The sequence below is a fragment of the Planococcus citri genome, chromosome 1 (genome assembly GCF_950023065.1).
Source record: "Planococcus citri chromosome 1, ihPlaCitr1.1, whole genome shotgun sequence".
Taxonomy (NCBI): domain Eukaryota; kingdom Metazoa; phylum Arthropoda; class Insecta; order Hemiptera; family Pseudococcidae; genus Planococcus; species Planococcus citri.
In genome coordinates this window covers 29,054,589-29,081,038 of record NC_088677.1, presented here as the reverse complement: position 1 = coordinate 29,081,038, position 26,450 = coordinate 29,054,589, and the positions used below count along the sequence as shown (strand labels likewise).

Here is a 26,450-nt window from a genome sequence, read left to right as displayed (position 1 = left end):
AACAAGAAAAAAACAAGCTGAAGCAGAGGAACGAGTGAAACCCCCAAGTAAGAAGGCATTGGGTTGTTTCTATCTTCCTTTTATTTTGGTTCGGTTTTTACTAACTTGACCATCGCGCATTAAAACATGAGAATAAAATTTTAGAACTCATCGGTTTGACCGGAATATGCCGCAGAAACCTGGACCTAGGTAAGGCATAGGTTTGGTTTTATCTTCGTTTTATTTGTTTAGGTTTTTAAAAACTTGACCATCGAATTTTGTTTTGGCGGCTAGAGTTATACGAAGCGCGTTCCAGGTCGATGGTCGTATTTTTCAATTTATCCAACTCCCATATAGTTTTAAAATTTATTCCGCATTCTTTGTAAACCTTGTTAATAAAATCATACACGATAAATTTGTTCACTGCGGCAAAGCTGGTAAATTTTCGAACTATGAAGTTGATTTTTTAAAGTGAAAACAATCTCATCATGTTCGATGATGCAGGATCAGACAAACCAGAAGCTGCAGGCTGCAGTATGGATTCGTCAGGATGCAGTTAGCTTCTGGCTGGCCGCCACAAACACGATCAATGACTATGACATGTGGTGTGTAAAAATTAATCATTCCAATTTTGCTTAAATTGCGCCACTAATAAACATTTGCTTTCTTTGCTGCATATAGAATAAGCCATAGTAAAGGTGGGGAGTTCAATTAAGTCACTCAACTCATTATATACGTAGAATGATTTCGGGGGTAATGATAGCAAATTCATTTGGTCCGCAGTGACCAACTTAAAAATAAAATCAGTCACCTGCTGGAGAAATTGAAGCAGGTTAAATTCAACGCTAATTAAACTGGACGTGGGAGAAAAAACTGTCCTTTTCAAGCGTAAGTATCTCTCAATCTCTGTTCATAAATAATTATTTTATTAGTTTGTAGATTGAAGTACAGTACTATATTTCAACTTTATAAATATGTATGTAAGTAGTATGTACTTATATCTGAATTCTATACTTCAGATATTTCAGAGATCTGGAGGAAATTTTCTCTGAGAAAAGGTTGTGTTCTGACACATGCATTCCATTATCTACACAGGTACATACCAAATTCACCATCTTGATCGTCCTAGGATGAAAACAAGCCATCGGTATTGATACTTAATACCCCAACACTCCACACAAATTCTCAAATTTCCTTCGTAGAGAGCAATTTTACAAGATTTGTGACCATAATTAATGTTTTTCGAGGTTAATATCGAGCCAAGTTTGACAAAAGGTGTCTCCAGTTGAAATATGAAAAAAGTTTACGTATTATTTATCAACTTAGTATAGCATATATGTATAGGAAACGTACAGCCATTTATAAAACGGGAAGGTTTTTGGCGCAGACGGAAGTTTTCTTTAACCCTTATTATAGGTATGAAACCACTACAGTCGGCTTAGGGAACTGGTAAGCTCAAGTTAGATTTGTATTTGAATACGAAAAACGTCACGCATTTCTCGACCTTAGGGTATTATTACACACGATTTATAAAAGCAAAAAATCCTATTTAGCTGAAATGTAAGCCGAAGAGTTAATGACTTTCATTTAAACTAAATTGGTCTATATTTTCGTAAAATAAATACCTTCCACAAGTTGACAAAAATAAAACGAACTCCGTCAATAGCTAGAATCAAATATGTACAAATGGTGTCTGACATATGTAAGTAGTCACGATCCTTCTACGTTATTATAGGTATTTCTATTTCGAAATACACGACGATAAGTATCAAGTACGTATCTATAGTCTACACTATATCGATGAACAATATTCGAAAAGGGTATCTTAAAATCTGTATGGGGTGTAGGCTTAGGTTTTGGCATACTCTCTTGTCTATTAGTCTATTAAATAAATTGAAACTGTAGAAAATGCTAAGTAGATTATATCCTCGATATACCCAGTTACCCTTTGCTTTATTACATTTATTCTTCAACTTTGGCAATTCTAGTTGTACAAATAGAAATACACTATTTGGAGTGAGGATTTCTTTCCGATTTGTAATATCGAATTTGAGGGGAACTACTGTTGGGTGACGGAAGTTCGCCATCATTGGTTGCAGGACGGCAGGGGTTTTAATATGATGAAATCCTTGCAAGTCTGGAGTAGGTACTTATAAAGTACATATGAAAAATAACAGACATATTGGATCTACATAGCAAACGTTTCCTATACAATGTTCACTTATATGCTTTTGGTAAGAAAAATTTTCATTTTCGCAGAATGAAAAACCAGCTGAGTTTACCTATTATAATATGTTCTTGCTTCACCAAAAGCTCAAAATATCAGAATTCTGACGAAAGAGCAATTAAATCGTTGGTAAGGAACACAATTCCCTAAATCAATAGACACCGTTGCAGAAGAAGGTTAATATTCAACCAAGTTTCGTTCGATGATAAAATTTACATTTGAAAACAACGCTTCTCATTGCCATTGTCGTGCTGTTGGGCTGAGCGTACGAGTATTGGTTCGAGAGACCTTATAATGTCATCGACGTCTACATAGACATGAAATTTAGAGTTCATTGGCGCGTTTTCAAAACAACAAAATGACTCTTAAAGATTATTAATGACGCGTTTCACGATTACTAAAGGGGAAAAACTACCTACTTGAATGAAAGTTACGAGTAGTAGATTGTTCGAACAAGTTTTTCCATGTTGTTGAACGACATAAAATGCCAGCGATTACTTTGCAAAATGCGTGATGTATCGATGGAGTTCGTCAAGACTCAAGACAGCTCTTTCTTCATAGCCGGAGATAATTTTATTGACTATTTGAAGGTGGAAAGTTGACGGTGAGAAAAAACAAAAGACCGTGTCGCATTTCTCGCGTCATGGTCGAAAACTAAAATTATGGACCCTTACTGCCCCCCACCGGAAAGGTCAGCTTCAGAGGTGGGGTAGTTGACTTTGTTGGTAATGCTAAAGAAGGCACTTATAAACGCTATCCTGCAAAAATAAATTCTTACAGGACTTCTCTCCAAATTTCACCAAAACTATGTGAAATATTCGTCAAAAAACGAAAGTGAAAAAGTTTTTTCCTTCCGTAAAATACCTCGCTTGTTAGAATTAATTTTTAATGTAAAATGAAAAGATAACCACGTCGAAATTTCAAATGGTTTCCGAGTTTGGATTATTCAAACAACGACAAACTAGGGAACTTGTTGGCAGTTGTGTTTGAAATTCCATTTAGTCGAAAACAATTAACGACGAGGTTTTGATTTTTCCCTCGTAAACTATCGAAGACGGAATAATTTATGGAACCACGTGTACATGGTCGTACTCACGAGAATACCGTCGAGTCTTCAGTTCACCTGGTTTTTGGAAAATTCGGACAAGGATAAGAAGCTAAAGGCAACAAGTGCAATTTCACGAGCATATATTATATCTACCTTTCATTTCTTTTTTCTGGCTTTTCCAAACAGACCTTTCAAAAGCAGCGTATACGCATAAATTATTCCTCAATTCTAAAAGGTCGAAAACGTAGAATGAAAACCATTATTAGGAATATTTTGCCTCTGAACGAATGCCCAAAGGAACACGTGTAAAAAAAATAGCATCGGATCGATTCAAAAAACTTTGAAAATTTTAGATCCGAAGAAATATCTTAAAAAAAGGCTTTAAAATTACGACAAAATATAGCAAAATATCATCGCAGCATCCAAAAAAATATTACAGTTGCCATGCATATAAATCGATTTCCCATTCAACGTTGATTGGTCAATGTGATACAGTTGTCGTGTCTGTAAAAATCGAGATAGCACGATATATTTCCTGGATTTTCCACTCAACATTGATTAGTCAATGTGAGAAGAATACATTTATAAATTTACTCGTAACTCACCCATCTGTGACGGGAGCGCAGTTCCTCGATCGCCATCTTGTCATGCCTGCTCGGGCCATCTCATTTATATCTGCATCTGAAATGCGAACGAGAAAATGAGAAAATTGAAAAAATCATCAAGCTCCATTATCAGCGTTTTTGGATACAGAGTGTTCCAAGTAAATGATCGAACTCAAACAATTGCAACTTCTAATCAAGTCGTCAATGAAATTCATAAATTGGCATGCATTACGGAATAAGTGTCAAATATTCTGCCTGATGAGACAGCAACTTCAAGTAGTACGTGTGAATTGGGTTGCCGAGTATAGAAAAGCGCAAGGGGAAAAATTAATTTGATTTATATTTTTATAAAGTTGCCAACATGACCCTTCGGTCATCTAATTTGGCAATTTTTTATGGAAGATAATCACATCGAATCAATTTTTGTGATTCGAAAAGTGGAATCAAAATCGTCCACAAATTGATCCGTTCTTTAAAAATCCTAATCCAAAAAAACATCCCATTTCGCCATTCGAATCAATTATTGTGATACGAAAGAGGGTAAGGGTAAAACGAGTATTACAGTACATTAAAGGTACCATTGATCGCGAAATTATTTATTCTTGTAGAGGAAACGCGAATCGTCTAGAATTCTATAGCGATGCCGATCGGGATGGGATCATTTGGAAAAATTCTGACGCAGAAGCACGGTATCATATTCTATTATCTTTAAAATAAATCTCACCAGAAACATTCGCTGTTAATGATACAAAAGGTTCTAAATTTGATATCATTTCCTTTAAAAAGATCTGTATCAAAAGAAGATAGTAGCTCGATAGTTCTCTATATTCATCGCGGAGAGAACATCACTTGATAGGTACCTAATTACCTACTTAGTTTTTCTCGAAAAGTTGATATAAATTTGTAAGAATGACTGTACTTTGTAGGTGAAAAATACGTCAATGTTTTATTTACTCGTCATTCCTTCTCTGAATGAGTTGATCAAACAATTCGATTTACTTGAATCAACCCTGAACACATCTGATGTAACATCTGAAGAGACATCCAGAAATCGATCAAGTCGCCCTGGGCGGAGTACTTAGGAATTCCAGGTGCATCCGTTCCATACGAACATCTGTACTCCTCCACTAGAAACCTGGTTACAGATGAAAGAAATAGATTGTCACCGGAAAATATTGAAATGCTTACTTTTTTGCATTTTAATTATATTTTAGTAAACTACTGACTATTGATCGTCTGACCTGCCATGGGTGACATGGAGGATTTACATGGGAGTTGTACCATTTTGTAGCTCTTGTCGAGGCGAACACAGCGCGCTTCCTACAAGCCCCTCTAACTATTCATGGGAAGAAACTACGGGCGTCTAAAGTCTAGAAAATGAGCAAAACCAAAAAAATGAAAATTTGCCCAAATGAAAAATTTGACCTAGGGAACTTGTAGAACATTTTTTTAGACGAAAATTGCAATTTTTGGGATTAGCCTATCTTTATTTTTGAAGGATCCATGCAATTTTGAAGTTTTGAAACAGATCAATTTGAGTAAATTTGAAATTTTTCAGAAATTGATCTGTTTCAAAACTTCAAAATTGCATGGATCCTTCAAAAATGAAGATAGGCTAATCCCAAAAATTGCAATTTTCATCTAAAAAAATGTTCTACAAGTTCCCTAGGTCAAATTTTTCATTTTTTGGTTTTGCTCATTTTCTAGACTTTAGACACCCGTAGTTTCTTCCCATAAATAGATAGAGGGGCTTGTAGGTAGTGCCCCTTGTTCCCCGTGATGAGAGCTACAAGATGGTACTACTCCCGTATAAATCTGCCATGTCAAAGTTACTGCATTTAATATTCATTTATGATTTGTGTCTAATAATATTGTCATTTTAACTATTGTATAATGTATTTTGGTAGTGCTTTGTGAGAAGAAAAGTTTTAAAACTGTCCGCTATTAAATTGAAGGAGGCACATGGAAATTTAAAATTCGAAAGCTGTCGACCCTTCCGGCTTATCCGGCGCAATTGTATCGACCGCAAAGAGTAATGTCTCCGTAATTTGTTCTCAATGATTATTATCATCGGAATACTCATACTGTGAAAATTTCAGCAGTAAGTGGCATGAATTCGAACTATGGCGAAGAAAAATTCCACGGAGTGATGATAGGGAAATACGAAGTGGAAAAGATGTCGTTTGCATCAAACATTTCAATGAGGAAAATGTGATTACAAGTTACAAAACGAAGCTTAGTAACGGCGATATTCATTCTTTCAAAAGAGATCGACCAGTGCTAAAAGAGGGTGCGTTCCCCAAATATTCTCGACGAAAAAAACTCGTGTCGATCCTAATAATGTCATTGAGAATGACAATAATTTTGAGTTTGAAGAGTGTGAAATTTCTAACATGAAATCTCCGAGAGTAGCGAGGAGGTTTTTCTATTTGGCAAAGGAGGAATCACGGCGGCATCGGAAAAAAATTCACGCACTGAGCCGGCTTCAACTAGTTCAACGGGTGTTGCAAATAATTTCCGAATCATCGATTCATCTTTGCTGCCAGTGCCAGACAGATGGAGTCATACAAAAACGTCCGAGGATGTAATTGTTTACTAAAATTGGGGTCAACATCACGAAATTTTGAAAAAAATTGTGCTGTTTTCTGATTCCCATGTAAAGGTTGGTGCGGATACTTTCACAACATGTTATATTAACTACAATATTTTCTTACTTACGATCATCACTAATGATTAATTATTGTGTAATTATCTAGGTTTACTTAGGAAATCTGGTAATCAGTATTTTGGAAAAGTAATTTAGAATCAAATCTCACAAGAAACGTTAATTTAAAAGAACCTGAAGTTGAAGTAATATTGGAAAACGCGTTGGTAACCCCAAAACTAAAAATTAAATGATAAAATAAAATATGTACTAAATATATTGTGTAAGACTAAAGGACAATTAATTAATTACCAACATATAGTGTTTAGAGTAAATAAGTGTAAGAAACGAATAACGGTACGTGTTCTGAGCTAAATTAATGATGGAAGAAGTGTGTTTAATAAATGTGAAATAGGAAAATATTAACTGTTTTATTTAGAAGATTGAGGAGCGATTATAAAAGTATGGGACAGTTCTCTAATATCGAATATTTAATTTTTTAAACCAGTAACACTTTCATTAAAACTCAGTTTTACGGGCTGAGATTTGCTAGAGTCCCCGAATTGTATCAAGATGAAATCATGGTATACATAGATTTACTCGACGCCATACGGCAGTGATAATTTCTTTATGGAAATTGACTATTCCGAACATGTCTGCCGCCTCGAAGACGTAACGAGTGTACGGTTTTTCAGTGACCTGCCGGTAAATATTCCTTATTTAAAGAATTTATTTGAAATTTTCAGCCCAAACTACCGCTTTCTTTCTAACAAAATCCACACTAAAACAATGTGAAACAGTGCCTCGACGAAGAATTTCTTTAAATTTCCTCAAACAAGATGAAAAAAATTTATAGTAAAGTTCTGAACTTGACTACCAAGTTTCTTCAAGTTATCAGTGGAATTTTGAAAAAATTCTTCAATAGAACACTACTTTCCATCATTTTAACAAGATTTCTGCAAAAATCAGCGGTAGTCAAGTATGAGTACATATTACACTACTACTAAAATTCGTTATTGAGTACTGGGTCCGGTGGAGCACCTGACTACCTCCCGAAAATTGGCGATTTTCATCAAGGCGAACAAGAGGAGGAGTTACATACACTGTGCGAGTAGCGAGTATTACACAAGAAAACGACAATTATTCGAAAAACAAATATCGTACGTTTTCAGTGTGTGGAGTTGGTATTCCAATTTGAAAATGAATTATACAGGCGAAAACGACTTTTTAAAGGACTTAAAAAACAAACTGTACAAACGTATGACCAAATGGTTATGTGGATTTTTTTAAACGACTATGTAGAAATTTTAATTATTGACGAAGAAAATAAAATGGTTGAAAAACATCGCATACAGTCTCAGACCCGAAAAAAAAAGACAATCCAAACTAAATTGACCAAAGAAATAACACTACTTTTTTCCTTGAACGATATGAAAGAAAAAGCTGCTAAACTTGAAACATTTGCAGTGCTATGCTCATAAACTTCAAGTATAGTGAATCGAGCTATTGCTGAAAGCTTGCCACGAACTAGTAATTTGAATGCTGGTCAACAACAACGTTCGAATTTAGATAAAGCGAATAATGATGAGTTAGAAAAGTTAGTTTTACCTACATACTTATATTTTGCTCCACAGTCCATTATGCATTTTTGTAATATTTGTCAGATTTTCCCATCAAATCAAAAATCGATTTTTTTCACCTAAAACTAATTCAACGAATTATGAAAAAAATCAATTCTTTGAAATCGATCTTTTTTGTTCAATCTTTCATCTGATAGATCTTTTCAAAGGTGATCGCCGATCGGGAAGTCTATTATTTGTTGCAATTTTCATTTCAGTGATATTCTAATACATACATTGCATTTATGTTTGTTTATTCATTTAGAAGAGCTGTGGCAGATTTTGAAAACTCTGAAGATACAATTACTGATTCGGCAAATAATGGAATTGTAAACGTTTCGGTTATAACCAAAAAATGCAAAAAAATTGCACAATTATTCCATCAAAGTACTAACTGCTACGATAAGTTGAAAAAACAAATGAAGAAGCAAAAGAAACGATTCGAAGGTTAGGTACCAACACGATGGAGTAGTTCATATTTGACGATGAAAAGAATGATGTAGGAGGAATCACACGGAGTGAGTAGTTTTTTTTAGAAAAAAAAAACGTCAAAATAACGAAAATATTTGTTTCAAAAAACGAAGGGGATATTCTCAATACACAAAATTTTCTCATAGCATAACCAAAATGCCTTAATTTTACATTGGTCTTATGGGACGGAATGGGACAAACTTCAATGTTATAATTTAGAGCCGCGGATGCATGGAATGGGCTCAAATTTGAAATGCATGTTTTTCAAGACATTTTGAACAATTCTGTGCATGCATTTGTCAGTACGTTGAATAGTTTTTCAATAAATACCTACAGTTTCAAGAAATGTTGGATTTTTCTCAAAAAGTCGAACATTCCATTAAATCGTATTTTTTCGAAAACTACTCATCAACGTATCGACAAATGCATGCACAGGATTGTTCTAATCGTCTTGAAAAACGTACCTATATACCAAATTTGAAGCCATTCCATGCACAAATGGCTCTGAATTATGTGTTTGAAGATTGACAGGCGGACAGATATACTACCATGTATTGAGAATATCCTCTTAAGCGGGATTTTCCTGAAAATTGGAAATATGTGGCTGCCAGGTAGGTTATATTTGAAAAATTTAGGGTTTTTATGGGTTTTATTTGAAAAATATTATGCGTTTATGGTGCTTGGTGCGTTACGGTTGGATTAAAATGAATAATAACGAGGCTTTAAAGGATCTAAAAAATGTGCAAACATACGATCAGATGGTTATGTGGATTTTTTTAAACGATTACGTAGAAATTTAATTTCAACTGGGCGAATTTCGTGTCGTGCCGTTTTGGAAGCTATGTCCGACATATGTAAATACCTGCGCCTGGCAGGCCGATTTCCGAATTTAAGCCTGTGATTTTGGTCAAATGTGACACAAATGAACTGGGATATAAAATCAAATGCGGGCATTGTGGCTGGGAGTCTTATGTAATGAAATACCGAGGAAGCCGCCACCCAAATGAAGCAATTAAGATGAAATTACAGAAAACTACGTCGCGTCGTGTGCTTTGGGATTGCGGTATTACTGCCCTCGTTGCCGAAATATGAAAAGCTGTTTATCCGGTTCGTTTTTTTCGAAATCCAAAATTGAGTTATCCGGTATCCTGCAAGTCATGTTTTTATGGACAATGGATTGTCCACTACGAGTATCCCGAAAAATGATGAAACTGGACAAAAACCCGTTTATTGACTGGTTCCAGTTCTGCCGCGATATTTGTTCAACAAAATTGGTTGAAATTCGGGATGGTGGGTTCAAAATTGGTGGTGCAACTAGGGTGGTTCAGATTGACGAATCGGTGATAACGAAGCGTAAATCGAATAAAGGAAGAGTAGTACCTCAATGGTGGGTTGTAGGAATGATCGATGCGACGCGCGACGTCGAAGATAGGTGTGATCGTTCCGCGGAAGAGCTGCGTCGTGTGATTTTACAGTATGTTGAGGATGGGAGTGTGATTTAGACAGACGAATGGAAGGGTAATTTGGGGTTACAAAATTTGGGTAGAAATTACACGCATCATACGGTCAACCACTCCGTTAATTTCGTTAATCCCTTGAATGACATATGTACCAACAGAATAGAAGGGTACTGGAGCAACGGAAAAGGTTTTTAGAGGCGGAAGGGAGTCATTGCATTCGTCAGCCATTTACTCATACATTGATCGAGTTTCAATGGCGGCGATTGTATGAAGTTCCAGATGATGCTGGAGAAACTTTCCGTACTCTCCTTACCCATCTATCCTTTTGGGAACAATACAGTTTCGATTCGCGAGGCGGCATCATACACACCATGTAACACGTTCCTCGAGGTAGTCAGCTCCTCCCAATTCAAATAATATTTATATTTCAGAGTTGTGCCAAAAATACAAATTGCACAATTAACAGACGAAGATATGGTGTATCTAGATCTGCACCCAACGCCTCCTGAAGATAGCTTCTTAAAGGAATTTGATAACGTTTACCATTTTTTCGAACAGCCTACAATATATCTATCAACAATCTGGACCTCCCTTTGCTCCTCCACCAGCACCTCAAGGAAAAACGACGCATTGACGAAAAATTAACAAGACAATGTACAAAAGATTATCAGCCATTCGATATCGTAAATGACGAAGGATTTCGCGATTTTTGTCACGAAATGAACGAATGATATCCGATTCCATCTCGCACAACGTTGACAAAAGTTTTCATACCGGAGCTATTCAATAAATGTGATGAAAAAGTAAGCGATTCCCATGAAATTGCAAAAAACTACGGCGTGTTTTCTAGGATTGCGTCATTACTGCCCTTGTATGCAGGAATACAAAAAGCTGCTTATTCGGTTCCTTAGGTTCTTCAAATTCAAAAATTCCGTTATCCGGTATCGTTTGAATTAACGAATCTACGCCGTCGAAAATTCAAGATGAAGCGTTCAAATTTTCAACTCAAGTTTGGCTTCGGCAAAAATTCGTTTTCGAGTACCTACTACCTAGTACCTCTACCTACCTACAGGGTGCGCAGAAATATCGAGTACCCCTAAAAAAGTTTTCTACTAAAATACTTTGGTTGGTCACAATGAATGATGATAATGATAGCACATGATTGGTTGTTGGACTGGAGAGATAACATTCCATCAATCATATGCAATATGCATCTATTTCACGTTGCCAACCTATATTTTTAATGAAAAACTTTCTATTGGGTACTCGATATTTCTGGGCACCCTGTACCTAGCTACTACCTAGTTTACGTGATATTTCTTCACCTTACTTTCATTCACATGTCACATGTACATTATGTAGATAGTTATCGTACTGAATTAAGAGATAATTTAGAAGGTATGCATATAATTTCAGATTATTGGTGTAGGTACTGTAGGTATCCACGTGCAAAGTGAACCTAAACCTTGGCTTGGTTTGAGCGTACGCAATACACAGTACACACTACACCCCTCTTCTTTATAAATCGGAACAATTTTACGATTTTTACACCTCACATGGTCAACAAAAAATACACAGTTTACCATACATGTACCAACCTAATGAAAATTTTTCACACTTCCGACAAATAAGCACCAATTAGCGATTTTAGAACGCCACGTGCTTTCAAAAATCATCAACGAAACTCGACTAATAATTAAAGAATAGAAACAAGGCAAATGCCTAGTAAAGCTAACTTACCACCGGAGAAGCTCTTCTGGACGATTTTCACACGCAACATTACATATTTACGCGAAAACGAAATCACGACCATCGATGAAAATTCAGCTGACCGTTTCTGGTCACCATTACGGATCGCATTCGACTATGAAAGAAACGAAACGAACTGTGAACTGACAAACAACAAAGCGAATACCACGAAGCACGATGAAAAACTAAACACACACAACTGGAGAAAGAGAATGAGAAACCACGAGAAACGACTACTACACGGCCACTTCGATCACATTGGCCAACCACAGAGCCAGAGAGACTCATCCTGCACAACTGCACAAGGACACGATGGCCTATCAGCAGACTAGTCCCGTCAAACTGTCGCCAAGTTAGCCAAGTACTCGACATTCGACTACTGGCACAACGCAGTAACACACAACACCACAAAGGAACCAGATAAGAAGAAGAGAAGAAGAGGCATATAACCGATAACGAGTCGAGTTCGTCAAGTTCTCAGAATTGAAAAGAAAACTACGCAGTGGCGCAACACACCATGCCTATTACCTACGAATGCGACGATTACAACCCCCACCACGCCCGTATTCGAACGCAACGCAACTGACTGCACGGGCTTGTCATAGGGAGCCAGGGAGGGGATGGTTGACGCAGAAACCTAGCAGCACAAGCGAGAAAATTCGTATACCCATACATTTCCCTTCTTGAGTTCTTGTTGGAATTTGCAAAACTAAAATATATGTACATTATGAACAGTTTTGAACAGGAAATTTTTTGTTCATCCTACTGTCTTCACTACATACACAGTGCACAATACACACAACTTCAAATTTTTACTACACAATGGAGACCGACGAAAAATTTCACTAAGGTTCACAGTGTTGCCGAGTTGACATAATGGATGCTAGATTTGGCATAATTTTTTTTCATTCAGCTCCCAAAATTAGCATTTAGCATCTGGCATCTTTTCTGGAATAATATTTTCAAAATTTAGCATTTTCCCTCAAAATTTAGCATCCATTCTACTCTTGGTGTTTTAAATTTAAAAAATTTAAAATAATCTGTAATTACACAGTAAAAAGTTGAAAACCTAAAAGTAACATTCAAGCGCACGTCTTCACCATCAAATATCACTACAAAATTTCTCATTTATTTTTTTCGATTTTTTATCTATTTTTGTTTTCTTTTACTCTATCTAGGTAAGCCAAAAATTCTAAGTAATTCAAATGAACAAGCGTGCATGTGCGAGTTTTCTGCATGTGGTGATGTGTTTTTCAAACAGTTCTAATCTGATAATATTGAAATTTAAAATGTGAGAAACATGAGTCAATTATATTCTGAATACCACCTTAACTCCGATGGTTCTGATGGTTGAAGGATGCCTGCTTCAAAGATTGGCTATACTTAACACCTTCAATGAACAATTACTGTCTTATTCGGATCTGCTAAAAAATTCAATTCATATTCCTCTTCAACATTGCCACGCGATTTCGAAAATCGATATCTCCAATATGTTACCACGGAAGAATTTCAAACACAAACAATCAAAATTTCAATTTTCAACGACCAAAGATGATATAACGAGAAAAAAATTAACAACTTCTCAGCTGTACACAGAAACAAGGTTCTTAGAAAAGGGTCATAGAATTACTCGACAACTCGCTCGATCGATTCGAAAAATAATTCCACGCTTTATTGGCTAAATTTGTCACTCTGAACTTGATTTCTGTCCAGTCTGAAAAAGTTTCGAGAACACTAAAAAGTAGGTACATACACACACACACTGCAATACGATTGAAGGCTCCGGAATGGCTGGAAACTTTATTAAATTAATATAGTGAACGAGATCCAGTAAATTTGCCCAAAATTTGTATCCTTTTTCTTCCTTCCCATCAAAATTTCAATCAACGCATTCGAACAGTAAAATATCCAAATTTTTTAAACTAAGTATCGAAAAATCCATCGTAAGTTTGAGGATTTTTCAATCATCGTAATTCAGGTAATTTAAAAGAGACAAAGTCTCTTTGAAAAATCTCTAAAAAATTCAATAATCATCACTGGTCAAATTCGCGAAAGTTCGAGTGATTAGAAATTTTCAACTTCGAAGTTGATAAAAAAAGCTAGATACTTTTTTTTACATTTAATACTTTTCTCAATCTTTCTCTATTGAGCCACTTTTCCGTTTAATATCTCCGTTATGAGCTCATACGCGACGTTATCGTTGAAAATTTTCCAGCCATCAATTTTTTTCTCGCCCATTAAAAATTAAACCATCTAAACCTAGCATTTTTCAAAATTTTATCACCCGCTAGTGTTTTTTTTGCATTCAACGACGCTCGTTCTTAAAAAAAATATTCGCTTTTCGAGCATTTCGCAAAAATGGCTTTTTATTGGTCTGTAAAAATATTGAAAAATTCGCCTTATACGACGTACTTCGAACCCATTAGCGTAAGTTTTCGTTAAAATTGATTTAAAATTTACGGTGACAGTTGAGCTATTTCTATAAAGCGAACGTTCCCATTAAAACCGAAACCCATGACTGAAAATATAAAGAATTTGATCTTTCGGAGTGGGTTTCGTTACACTACACAGCCATCTCAGCACAAGTAATACCTTCTAGAGTGTCGTTCCACTTTCCTCGACATATTTTTTTGCACGTGTAACATTTTGTGCTTTTCAGTGACATTTTCTTTCGGGTGCTGTTTTGTAATCCTTGCTACTAGAAATTCTGTACATATCTTTACGCCAATCCGCGAAGAAAGAATGGTATGGAATATTTTTTGCTATTTTTTCCCAGCTATCCGACTGTAAACAATACGAAAACACGAGTATTTCACCTCTGATCATCGTCGTTTAAACAACGAGAAAAAAAATGCCTGTTTCAGGGTAAAAAAAAAAGAAAAGAAAACCGTTTGAAATCTCCAACAGTTCACGAGAAAGTATAATACAGGGATGAGAAAAGTCGCGAAATTTTTACATTAATCAGGGACACGATGGGGAAAAAATGGATAAAATATAATCATTACAGTCGAGTCGAAGTCGCACTACTCACTACTACGTTAGATTAAATTAGATTACATTTCAATTTAAAATTCCCCTCAAATATTAAACCGTTTTTCTTAGAGAAGGGTTTTCTCCTTCGATCCGGATTTGAATTGTAAATGAAAAGTCGATTTAAAACAAAAGAAATACTAAACGAGGAAAATCGTGCAGGACGACAAAAACGTTCGCCATTCGGTCTTCGCTCGCAAGAAATTCTCAAAAATTTGTACGAATTAAACGACTTAATTTTCATAATCTTCAATGGAGCCACTAAACTGCGGATATCTTGCAGGTTTTTTTGTATTTTTTTCCCCTTACCATCATTAAAACTAGAATATCTTAGCGTGAAATTTCACCAAACGGATTTTAAACGAGTTGACGACTTCCTGAAAAACAATACACTGTAAAAAAAAAGAGTAATTACGTTATTATTTTTCGCTCAGTTTTTCTCCAAATTGAGACCGAGATTCGTTCGAAAGTACGCCTAAAATAATTCTTATTCGATGTACAACGTTGTTGTAAGTTATTTGAAATCTTTTTTTATCAAATCTACCAGTTGTAAAAAAGGGTAGCAAACGAGAAATAATTTTTAATAATTTCCACATGTACACAAACGAACAGCATCCAAACGAGATGACATAAAAGACACGAAAATCTCCTATAATAAAAGTCAACTTAACATACATTAAACGCTGCGAATAAATCTTTCGGCGCCAACGACTAAGACATCATACACGCTCTAGCGAGCCTCGTCCATCATCCTAATGAAAATATTTCTTTTAGTTAGTAAGCCGAACGAATGAACGAGTAACAACCCGGGTCGTACTCGTACACTATATTTACAGCTTTAATCAACATAAACTTTATTTGATACTGAATTTTCATAATACCCATTTCAATTACTTGTATGAATTGCTCAACTTCCATCATCCACCTTAAGGGTGGTCTTTAAATAAATTACCTCCAGAGAGTCATTCCAACGTTAAATTAGCCTGGTTTTGGGTTTGGTTCTCTATACTGATTTTGCTCATGGTTTCACAAATATTCGCCGAAAATTTCAAAAGTTCAAACTTGAGCTATTTTTGAATGCTCAATTATTTGAAAGTTTGTTCCATTTTGGAGCTGTAATTCAATGTTTTTTTCAAAAATTCAGAAATCACCCTATTTAATGATACATTACAACTATGAACTTTTCCTGATGCGATTCACAAACCCATGAGGAGTTCAGAGCTCCAAAATTTTGGTCAAGATATTAAAAAACGTCAAAAATATCGAGTGACATATCATTTCACACGTTTTTGAGAGCGCTAAATTTTTTTATTAGACCCCTTCAACGCACTCCTTGCTCCCTAAATTTCAAAAAAAAAAAAAAAAAAAAAATGAAAAAATCGTTCATCATGAATTTTTAAGAAATTTTAGGAACAGAATATCTTCAATTTTCAGGAAATTGGGGAGGGCAAGGTGACTTTGGAGGGGTTAAATCGAAAAAAATGAGATGATATTCGTATTCTGCAGCGCTTATGATAACATATGAAACGACTTGATACGCAATATTCGACAGCTCTTTACATTTTGACCAAAATTTTGGGGCTTCGTATCCTCTCCCACTTGGTTGAACGAATTTCATCTCGAAAAGTGCATAATTGAAAATACTCGTGTAATAAAAATGTGCGTTTCCTGGACTTTTTTCAAATTTTCAAATTATTTCTCCAAAATTTAGCAAGGCTTTGAAAATTGAACTTTCAAAAGAAGCTCAATTTTGAACTTTTGGAATTTTTAGCGAATATTATTTCAACTAATTTCGGCGAGGAACCTGCAATCAAAACCGGACTAATGGAACATGGAATGACCCCCAGAGTAATTTAAAATTCCTGCTGAAAATTGACAATTTCCCAGAGGCTCCAATAAAAATTTTGGGATTCAACAGTTTTTTCAAAAATGTTCCAAAAATACAAGAACTAATTCAAGCGTTTCAATTTTTTTTTGCATGGGATTTTCAGATGTGTTTCTTCGATTCACTCTTTGAAAGGACATGAATTGAATTCGTAATGATTGATGACATATTTCAAATTTAAAAATTGCCAATTTGTCCATTTTTAACCTAAAATTCTCCCCTTTTCTCATATCCTCTGATTGTATCACACTCTCAATAAACTTTTTTTTCATCACGAAGCTAAAAATCATTCCTTTTAAAAAATATTGATTAAAGGTACATCTTTTATTCGCCATTAAAACTGATCGCAAAACGTGCGATGACCGAATTCTTGAAAATCTGGTAAAAGGGTGAAAAAAATCGAGCAAAATGATGTTTGGTCGTAAAATCGATCGTAAACTCGACAGTAGATGATAGAATTGAAATTTTTTAAACTGGTAATCAAATTCATTGAAATATTTTTACAACATTCGAACAATTTTTATTAAAAAGAAAAGATATCGTAAGAGAAAAAAAAAGAAGTATCTGTAATAAAATGAGCCTACGAAAGTGAAATCATGAGGCGCCAGTCGTGTAAAATTACGATTTTTTTTATTAACCGAAAACTTTTCGGTGTAGGAAATTTTCCGAAGGTATATCGATAATTTTTAAAGTTATAAAAATTATCAGTTTGGAACATTTTAAGTGTCGTTTACGATGCCTGTTATTCTAACAGATATATTTTTAATGAGTTTGCCAAATATTTCTATTAAATTTTTTACAACGTGAGATTTTCGCAGGGGAAAATGTCATCTTTGTAGCACCGCTGTTGGGTAGTTGGGTTAAAAAGTAAATCGAAAATCGCGGTAGATTGTTCTTCCTGTAATTTTCCGGTTCAGCTGCGATATCGTCTGTGTTTCTGTAGCAATTTAATGTTACCTAGCATCTTTAAGGTTTGAAACACACAGTACGTATCGATTATTCATTTTTATTTTCATTTCTAAAAACAGGCAATAATAAAAGCAGCTCGGTATAATGAAAATAAAAGTAAATGTAACGGGGAAACGAGATTATAAAACATTTTTCAGGCAGCTTTCATTTTCGAAAATAATCGACACTTAAAACTAAACCTTCTTTTACGATGCTGTATTTTTCGGTCTGTTTGAATAACTCCCTCTTTATTTTGAATCTCATCATCCTGAGCTTACAAATACAAAGACTTCTTTTCTCGCTGTATTTATACGTGCAATGATAGAATAGTTGAGATTTTTTTTTTGAGAGAGAGAGATGAGTTTATTTTTCAAGTAAATGAAAAATACATATAAGCATTTATACTGGTACGCTGTGTGCCACGTTCAGTTCATATTCTTCTGCTATATACTTGTTTGATTCATGAAAAGATAATGTTTTAGTTCATTTTTAATGCATGTCGCGAGTATGTTTGCTGGGATATTTTTACTGTAGATGTTACAGGGTTATAGAGAAGTATGTTCATAGAGCTGTTTTAATACCAGTGAACTGGCATAAAAATTACACGATTCAGCCAAAATACCAAGTGTAGATTGTAGATTTGGGTGGCCCTCGTTGACTGATTTCTGTACAGCTTTTATTGATTATTAATTATTGTGTGTTGCATGAAATGAAAATGCATTTTTATTTTTTACAAGATGAAAATATGAATGTTAGATCAACTCCACTTACTAAAAGAGAAGAATGAAAAGTTGAAAAAAGAAAATGAAACGAAAATAGAAGCCATGAAAAAGTTTTCAACTGAAGAACAAATATCAGCAGTGACCAGTTCGGCAGCTAAAGTCAAAAGTGAGAGAATGGAGTTCCGAATCCATTGTCAAAGGCTTGAAATTTCGTTTCGCACTGGAAATTCATGGACATCAATTTTTGACGAGCACTAGCTATCCTCTACCAAGTTATAGTACTTTGAATAGGTGCATGCAAGAATTACAACTGAACTTTGGGTTGTTCGATTCACTTTTAACCCCACTGAGATACAAAGTCCAAAGCATGGAACCACGTGATCGATTTTGCATGCTCGACTTTTTACAACGATGAAAAATAGGTACAATTGAAAATTGAAATTATGTATTAAAGAAAAAAATAATATTTTGTAAAAAAAAAAAAAGTATAAAGCATGAAGTATAATATTATAAATAATAATTGTATTTTAAATTGTGAATAATTATTTCTTTTTTAAAATAAAGTATTTAATTTTAATGAACATAAATTCCAAAGTTTGATTCACTTTCTTTTTCGGAAGTGGTACTTTAATCCATATTTCCGTTTTGATATCTGTAAATTCTTTTTCATGTTTTTCAATTTTTTTTTTTTTTTTTTTTGAAGTAATTTAATAAAAATAAATTTCTTTTATTGTTCTATTGTAGATTTATATGGTTTCAATGTACATTTTTATGGAAATTGTGAAGATGTTTCATGTTATCGATGTTAGGTATCAATAAATAATGAAAAATATTTCATGAATAAATTAATATTAATAAAATTAAAATTCAAGATGATTTTATAATTTTTTAATTATTTTGGGTGAAAAGGAAAAAAAAAGAAAGAGTTTAATCGATCCGTTCTAAGCGGAGAACATAAAATTCATCAATTTAATAGTTCAAATTTTTATGCAGTATCTTACAACGATATTTTCTTCAGTGGGACATCACTCCCGAAAAAAACAAAACTATTAGTTTCAACAGAATCAGGCAATTCTACGCAACAACAATAATATGTAGTACATATTTAGTTAGGTAGTTCAAGTAAGTATAAGATGCAATACTTACAAGATGCAATATCCGAACAATTCAAACTCGAAACAAGAATAATTGAATTGGAAAACGAGCTATATTTTTTGAAACGAAAAGAAATCAGATTCAAAAAAAAATTAAAAGGTTAATGAGGGATATTAATTTTTAAATATTTTATTTTTCAACTAAGTACTTTATCATTAAATAATACATATTTTTTCCTGCTTTACTGGAAAAATGCATAGTATAAATTACAACAAATTACAGAAAATTTGCTCCAGTTTTGGTATTATAATCAAAATTACTATAATTATGATAAAAATGTCAAATATTATAGTATTTCGGTTAGTACTACATATAATTATAGGAATTTTTACTACTATAACACCAAAACTGCAGCAAGTTGACTACATAATTATGACAAAATACTTTAAAAATTTTTCTCAGTGTGCTAAATGTTTATGTAAATGAAATGGCCCATTTGACCTGGTGAGTTGACAACTTGTTCTAAACATAACGTTCACCCTGCAACTCACATTTTCAAACAAAGGTAAATAGGTTTACCTATATCGACAGTTCGACACAGGTAATAATGTTTAATGGGTTTCTTCTGTTTCATTTTGCAATTAGTGTCAAAAATTGTGGCCAGGAAAAGTTTTATCCACAAGCAATAAATATTTACATTTTTAACAACGTTAGAAAACTTCGCCCACGTAATGTGATACATATTTTCAATTTTTGCTCAAAAAAAATTCAAAATGAGTAATTTTATTGAGAATTTAAATGAATTTCCGAGTATCAGTGAAGAGTAGGGTGGTCCTTATTTTTCAAGTTGGGATTTTCTTCCCTCCCAGCCCCCGAAGTGGTGACCTTGGTGAGAAAATAATTCCATATTGTTTTTTTTTCATTTCCGAAAAACTCGGGCTGCGGTGGGCCCCTCAATTTTCAAAAATTTTATAAAATACCAATTCACTGTAAAATTTCAAGTTCTGTCATCTCTAAAAAGTCTCTTTTGAGTAAAATAAACTCTCATATCGATTTTAGCCCCATTCATTAAAAACCAAGCTGACCCCCTAAAATATCTGAAATTTAATGTAAAATACGAATTTCATGCAGCTATTCTAGGGAACCGACTTGGTTCTCTGGGGATGGGGTTGATATCCTCATGAGAGGTCATTCTACTCAAAAGAGACTTTTAAAAGTGTTGGAACTAAAAATTTTTGAATTTTGCTATGAAGTTTGATTTTTTCGAGTTATTAAAAATTGAGAGGCCCACTGCAGTCAGAGTTTTTCAAAAATGGAAAACATAAAAAATAGGAAATTATTTTCTCACCAGAGGTCACCACTTTGAGAGCTGAGAGCAGAAGAAATCGCGATTTTTTGTCATGTATTCAAGGACCACCCTAGTGAAAAGTCATCAAACACTTCTGAGCCATCCAGTGATGCATCCATACTGTCTACCTCAGAACTCCAGACGATCAAGCATAAAAGAGGTAAACTCAAGTATATATTAAAGGAAGAAAATACGCTTATTTATAATACTTATTGCGAACTAACACTAATTGAAAATCCCGAAAAATTCGAGCATGAAATTATTGAATTAGTACACCATGAGTGTGGTAAACCCACCAGAAACAGAAAATCAACCTTCTCACAGCTGAATTCTTCAGATAAAGATTTAATTCGAAAAACAATGCATGAATTTTTCATCAGGAATGAAAACCCAACTTTGGAAAAAATTCATAACATTTTAAAAGAAAATGTTAACGTACACTTCATTCGAGAACAAAACATATTCAACAAAAGTGTCTGTTTATTAGCGATCGTGTTAAGGATTAACTCCTATTGATTCCAAAAATAATCTCGCTGATATTTTTAGAAAATTTTAGGATTGAAATAATTATCGATCACAGGAAAATACTGAATTTGTATCAAGATAATTAAGTATAGAAAAATTCTTCTCGCTGTTATTTTTATCTTGCAATCATTTTCCGCGCGATAGCTTCGGATCACTCATTTCCAATTCGTATTTGCGAAAACATGTAATATTTCTAATAAAATCGTTCATAGAAATCGTGTATTTCGCGTACCAATTTCTAAAAAAATTACTGAAATTTGAGCATTTTATGATACAAATCCCTGTCGTTTGTTTAAAAAGTGCCCAATGAAGTCCACTTTTTGAAAACTGTACAAAAAATTTAAATCTTTTGATTCAGGTTGTGGAATGGAAGGTCGCAGAATCAATCTGATGAAACCCTCCAAAAAATGAAAAAAAAAACCTGAAGCATTTCGAAAAATGCACTTCAAAAATCTCAAACACGATTCGAAACAATTCGATTTTTCCTCCAAAAAATGATACTTTCAGCACACACTGACAATTTCATCCATCAAAAAACACGTGAACCTGTACGTACTTCGCACGCTCATACAACACGTCGTCAAAATTCAGTCGCGTAGATATCTTTACACGTAGGTATAATACATATACAAATCCATCAATCAAGATTGCCAAAGCATCGCACTTCGCACTTCCATAGGCATCGTAGCTATACTACACGAAAAGGGTGAAATTAATCAAAGAAAATTTGCCATAAACCAACCATTCATTCAACATACCAACAGCACGTGAATTACTAAAGACACACGGTATGGCATTCTTATCCTAAATGGGCTTCAAACGAGCAAATCTGCAGTGCATCCGTCATCGCCCATAATTTACATTATATTTCAGCTAATTTGGCGGGCGCTAACACCTCCACTTCTACTGCCGACACACCTGCCACGACGAGAAGCCGGAGCTTTCTCTTCGTCAAATTATTCCTTTCGGTAATTTACGCCGTTTCTCAGTGTAAATTATCCGGTCGCGTTGCGGTTTCACCGAACAACGCCTCGCTGAACGGCTGCTGTACACATTGTCAGGTTAGGGAGTTGAGTTTTACCAAACTTGCTACAAGTGTCGTAAATTTTAAAGAAACACCAGACACTCGCTCTTAATTAAAAATTGTAAAAGTGAAATTTGTAAGTTTGTTAGAAGTAAGAAATTAAAAACTTTCCAGGATTATGTCAAAATTAAAATAAAAAAGAATAATATAACACGGTTTAAGAAGTACGATGGAAATTCCAACAACCTTACACTGTTCGGCGTTTTAAAGTTCAAAAATATTCATATAGTCGAAACTTTTTCCATCATCCATTATATTTCGTTAAAAAGCGAATTAAAGAGAAGGATAAAAAACGTAAAACTATGTTGAATGTTTTCAAGATCTTAAAACCGATAAATTCGCGTAGATAAGTCTGATGTGTGTTGAGTTTCTAGACAGATAATGCTTTATCAGACTATGAAATTTAATTAAATATTACATGTACTTCCTAATGGATTTACTGACGAGGGTCGAGGTATCCGAACTAGCATTCAATAATTTTCAAGCAGGGCAAAGATAGATCGAAAAAGCATATAAAAATATATCACTTGTTAAAATTTCAGGAGCTAAAATGCATTCTTTGATTTTTGGTTCAAAAATTAACTTTGAGTCAAAAATTTGAAAAAATTGAAATTTTACTAAATTGATCCATAAAGCTGAAATTCAATTTGCATCCTAATTTTAACCCCTCGAATTAATTGGGGCCAATTTCAAACCATTGTGAACAGTTCTGGAGCCTCTAGCAGATTTTTGAAAAATTAAATTTCCATAAAATTTTATCCAAAGATGTTGGAAAGCAACTGGAGTCTTCAGCCACATTTTGGAAATTCCAGATTTTCAGAAAGTGTCAAAAAACTGCCCAAATCAACATTAACACGTACAAGCGCAATGAAGTCAATTAGTACAGCTTTTATGAGATTTTTTTTGGAAAACTGTAATTTCCAAAGTGCCACTGGAGGCTCCAGAACAGCTCAAGACCACCTCCACTCGACTAAGCATGTTGAAATTAGGATATCTAGGGTGCATTTCAGCTTTTCAAGGGAGTTGGTGAGTTGATTTCCAAAACACGAAAAATGGTTGAATTGATTCCCAACTTGTTGCTACTAATAATAGTAGAATTTGGCAAAAATTTCATTTTTCAAAAATTCGCTGGAGGCTCCAGAACTGCTTAAAAAAGTTCGAATCTGTTCCCAACCAAACCGCTGAGTCAAAATTAGGTACCTAACCTACCTGACTTGAGCTTTCTAGGTCAATTTGGTAAAATTTTGATTATTTCACATTTTTGGCTAATTTTTAAAAATTTTTCAAAAATCGAAAAATGCATCTCAGCATCTGAAATTTTATCACGTGATGTATTTTCATTTACCTTTTCGATCTAGCTTTTTCGGGTTCAAAATTGTACCTCCTTCACGAGTAAATTTTTTAAACAAAAAATCATCATTTTGCCTATCGAACGATTAAAAACATAACAATCTATATCTAATTGAAGCCCAAAGAGTCTCAATGCGAAGAATTGATCATGAAAACTTTAAATTACACAATCAAATTTCACTATACACAAGCACTCATACATGATTAGACTTCACAACCAAGCAGAATTTCTTACCCTCGTCAAAGTTGGAACTTTAAAATTACCATTTGAAACCAACAACTCATTGTTTAAAATAATTCGCAATATCCAACGGTTTTCTCCGACAGTTGCTGTCAAATTCAAACAATCGCGAAGATTAAACATTGTATGTATATAAGGGGGATATTCGCTATCTATACAACATCAAACGATACGAAAAAGACCACCAAGCGTTCTAATTGAAAAATGGTTCTTCAAAAATACGCATTACATCAACTTATAAACATACAATTTCAAGACGTAAACGCAGAAATTACGCGAACATGAAAAAAAACCATTCATCATCAGATCTCGCAAGAAAAAAATATTGTTTATAAACGAGTCCGAAATCATTACCATGTATCAAACTAGACACATTGATGGAAATACGTATAAATAAAACGATCATAAACAAAAAAATGAAGAAAAAAATTGAATCACAGCGTCGTAAAAATTGTTAAATTGCGTGGAAATAAAAAAGACATTCGAGTCTTACGCACGTCGGAGCAGTTTTTATAATGCAAAAATACGTGAAAATAGTTGCAAAATGTTGCTGCAAGTTCGCCGAAAACAGAATGTAAGCGAAATGTTGTTTATTAATTAGGTAATTCTCGAATGTTTAAACGCTTTAATTAAGTTTAAACTAACTCTTATCTAATTTTCATGAGCACGTTCCAATTAGGCTAGGGTACGAAACACACTTGAAATTTAGAATCAAACTTTCAAGAAATAACAGATACGTTAAAAGAATGTTTACCTCCTTCTTATATCTACCGTCAGTCATTCAACTTCCCAACACATGGGAATGAGAATCACTGTTTTACTTGTCAACTTTCGTGTTCACGTTGAAGTGTCACCATTTCAAACACTCATCTAATATTAAAACGAGAAATTTTATCGTATTCTTTGGACGTTTTCCCCTCGTTTTAAATCGTTGAATTTTGAAAACAAAACGACTTTAGGTTTTCATTTTGAAAAATGGTTAATCGATTTATACATATTTTACACGACTGTTGAGAAAAATTGACGATAAGTCCGCAAAGTGGTGAGAATAATTACACGTGGAGAACCGTATTAAATCTAAATTAAACGTATTATAAAATGAAGCTCAACTGACTCGAGGGAACTGAAGGAATATGCAATCAAGATGAATATTAATCTTTGTTACTTATACATTTCGCATTTCCTCATTTATACAGTTTATTCGTCCGCACATTACTTTTATAGAATCTCTTTGCTTCTCAATTAAATTTAAATTAAAACATTATTTTCAGCTCTTTCGCGAGTTTTACGGTTGAATTTTTAATAAAGTTCAATTTACTTTTGAGAATAATAAGCAGGTTGCGGATTCATATAGGCGTTTTGTGCGAATTTTAATTTTAATTAATTTTGAAATGAAATATACAAAATTAAAAATCTGAATAACGAAAATAAAATGGACGTACTTAATTTACTTCAACACTACCCCTACATAAAAATGTTAGATATTAAGAAAACGCTTAGAAAACCCACCAAATAATTACCTAAAACTCTTTCACAGTAAACAAAGTAAAAAAAAATATCTTACAGAGCAAAAAACTAAGATACTCAAGATGAAAAGTGTGGGATAGTAAAAAAAGAGTAAAGAACGAAACAACAATCAGCAAACATAGGCTACGAAGTTGAACTAATAACTTGACGAAAAATCAAAATCCAACTCAAGTTTTAAACCCAAATTCTTCAAGGTTCAAGAAAAGTTACTACGGACTGGTCCAGGATCAACTAAGGGATCCACTGCGTAGCATAGCAATACAAAAACACTGATATGAAAACTAATTTGCCCTAAGTGGGTAACTTAGCATTAAGTCGCGACACACAGCAAATGAATTTGCGTCCAGAGGTCAAAGAAACCACCACCACCACAACAGATTCGTCTACGACACCACAGACGCTAGGATAATAGAAAAAGAAACAAACTCATTAACTACCTACCTTTTGAAAAAAAAACCTGGCACGTGAAGGGAACTAACATTTTATAAGTGGTTGAGTCGTCTTTTCGAAAAATGCAAACTTTTTTGCCAAAAACTGCCTGAAAAATTCGTTTATTTGCAAAAAAAGTTGTGAAAAAGTCGATTTTTTTGACAAAAATTGCGAAAAAGCGTCACTTTTTGCCAATAATAAAATTTCCAAAAAAGTTCTCCTTTTCACTGGTTGAGTCATTCTAAGGAATGGCAGGTATACGAGTATAATTGGTGAGAAACTTTAAAAAGAATTAGGATTGCAATTTTTAGAAGTACAAATATGTAAAGGAACAGAGATGTCAAGTTCATCTCATTAGTACTTCGGTAATTTTTGACAACAAAGTGAGAATTTTTCAATTTCTAGCAAAGAGCGAGACTTAAGAACAGTTTCTAGAAAAAAATGAGACGTTTTGTGATTTTTTT

At 34.1% G+C, this 26,450-nt stretch overlaps 1 protein-coding gene across 5 annotated transcripts in view; it reads right to left on the bottom strand.

The window, feature by feature from the left end:
- Positions 1–26,450, bottom strand: part of LOC135831225 (uncharacterized) — a 373,616-nt gene that overhangs the window by 222,316 nt on the left and 124,850 nt on the right. For 3 of the 5 annotated variants that reach the window (XM_065343558.1, XM_065343559.1, XM_065343557.1), the window contains exon 2: positions 3,860–3,935. The exons of 1 other annotated variant lie outside the window; for it this stretch is intronic. In XM_065343558.1, the coding sequence (XP_065199630.1) occupies positions 3,860–3,918 (59 nt within the window). In that variant the 5' untranslated portion in view covers positions 3,919–3,935. Of the gene's footprint in view, positions 1–3,859; positions 3,936–11,793; positions 12,170–26,450 lie in introns of those variants that run through there. One more of the 5 variants, XM_065343556.1, reaches the window with a different exon arrangement.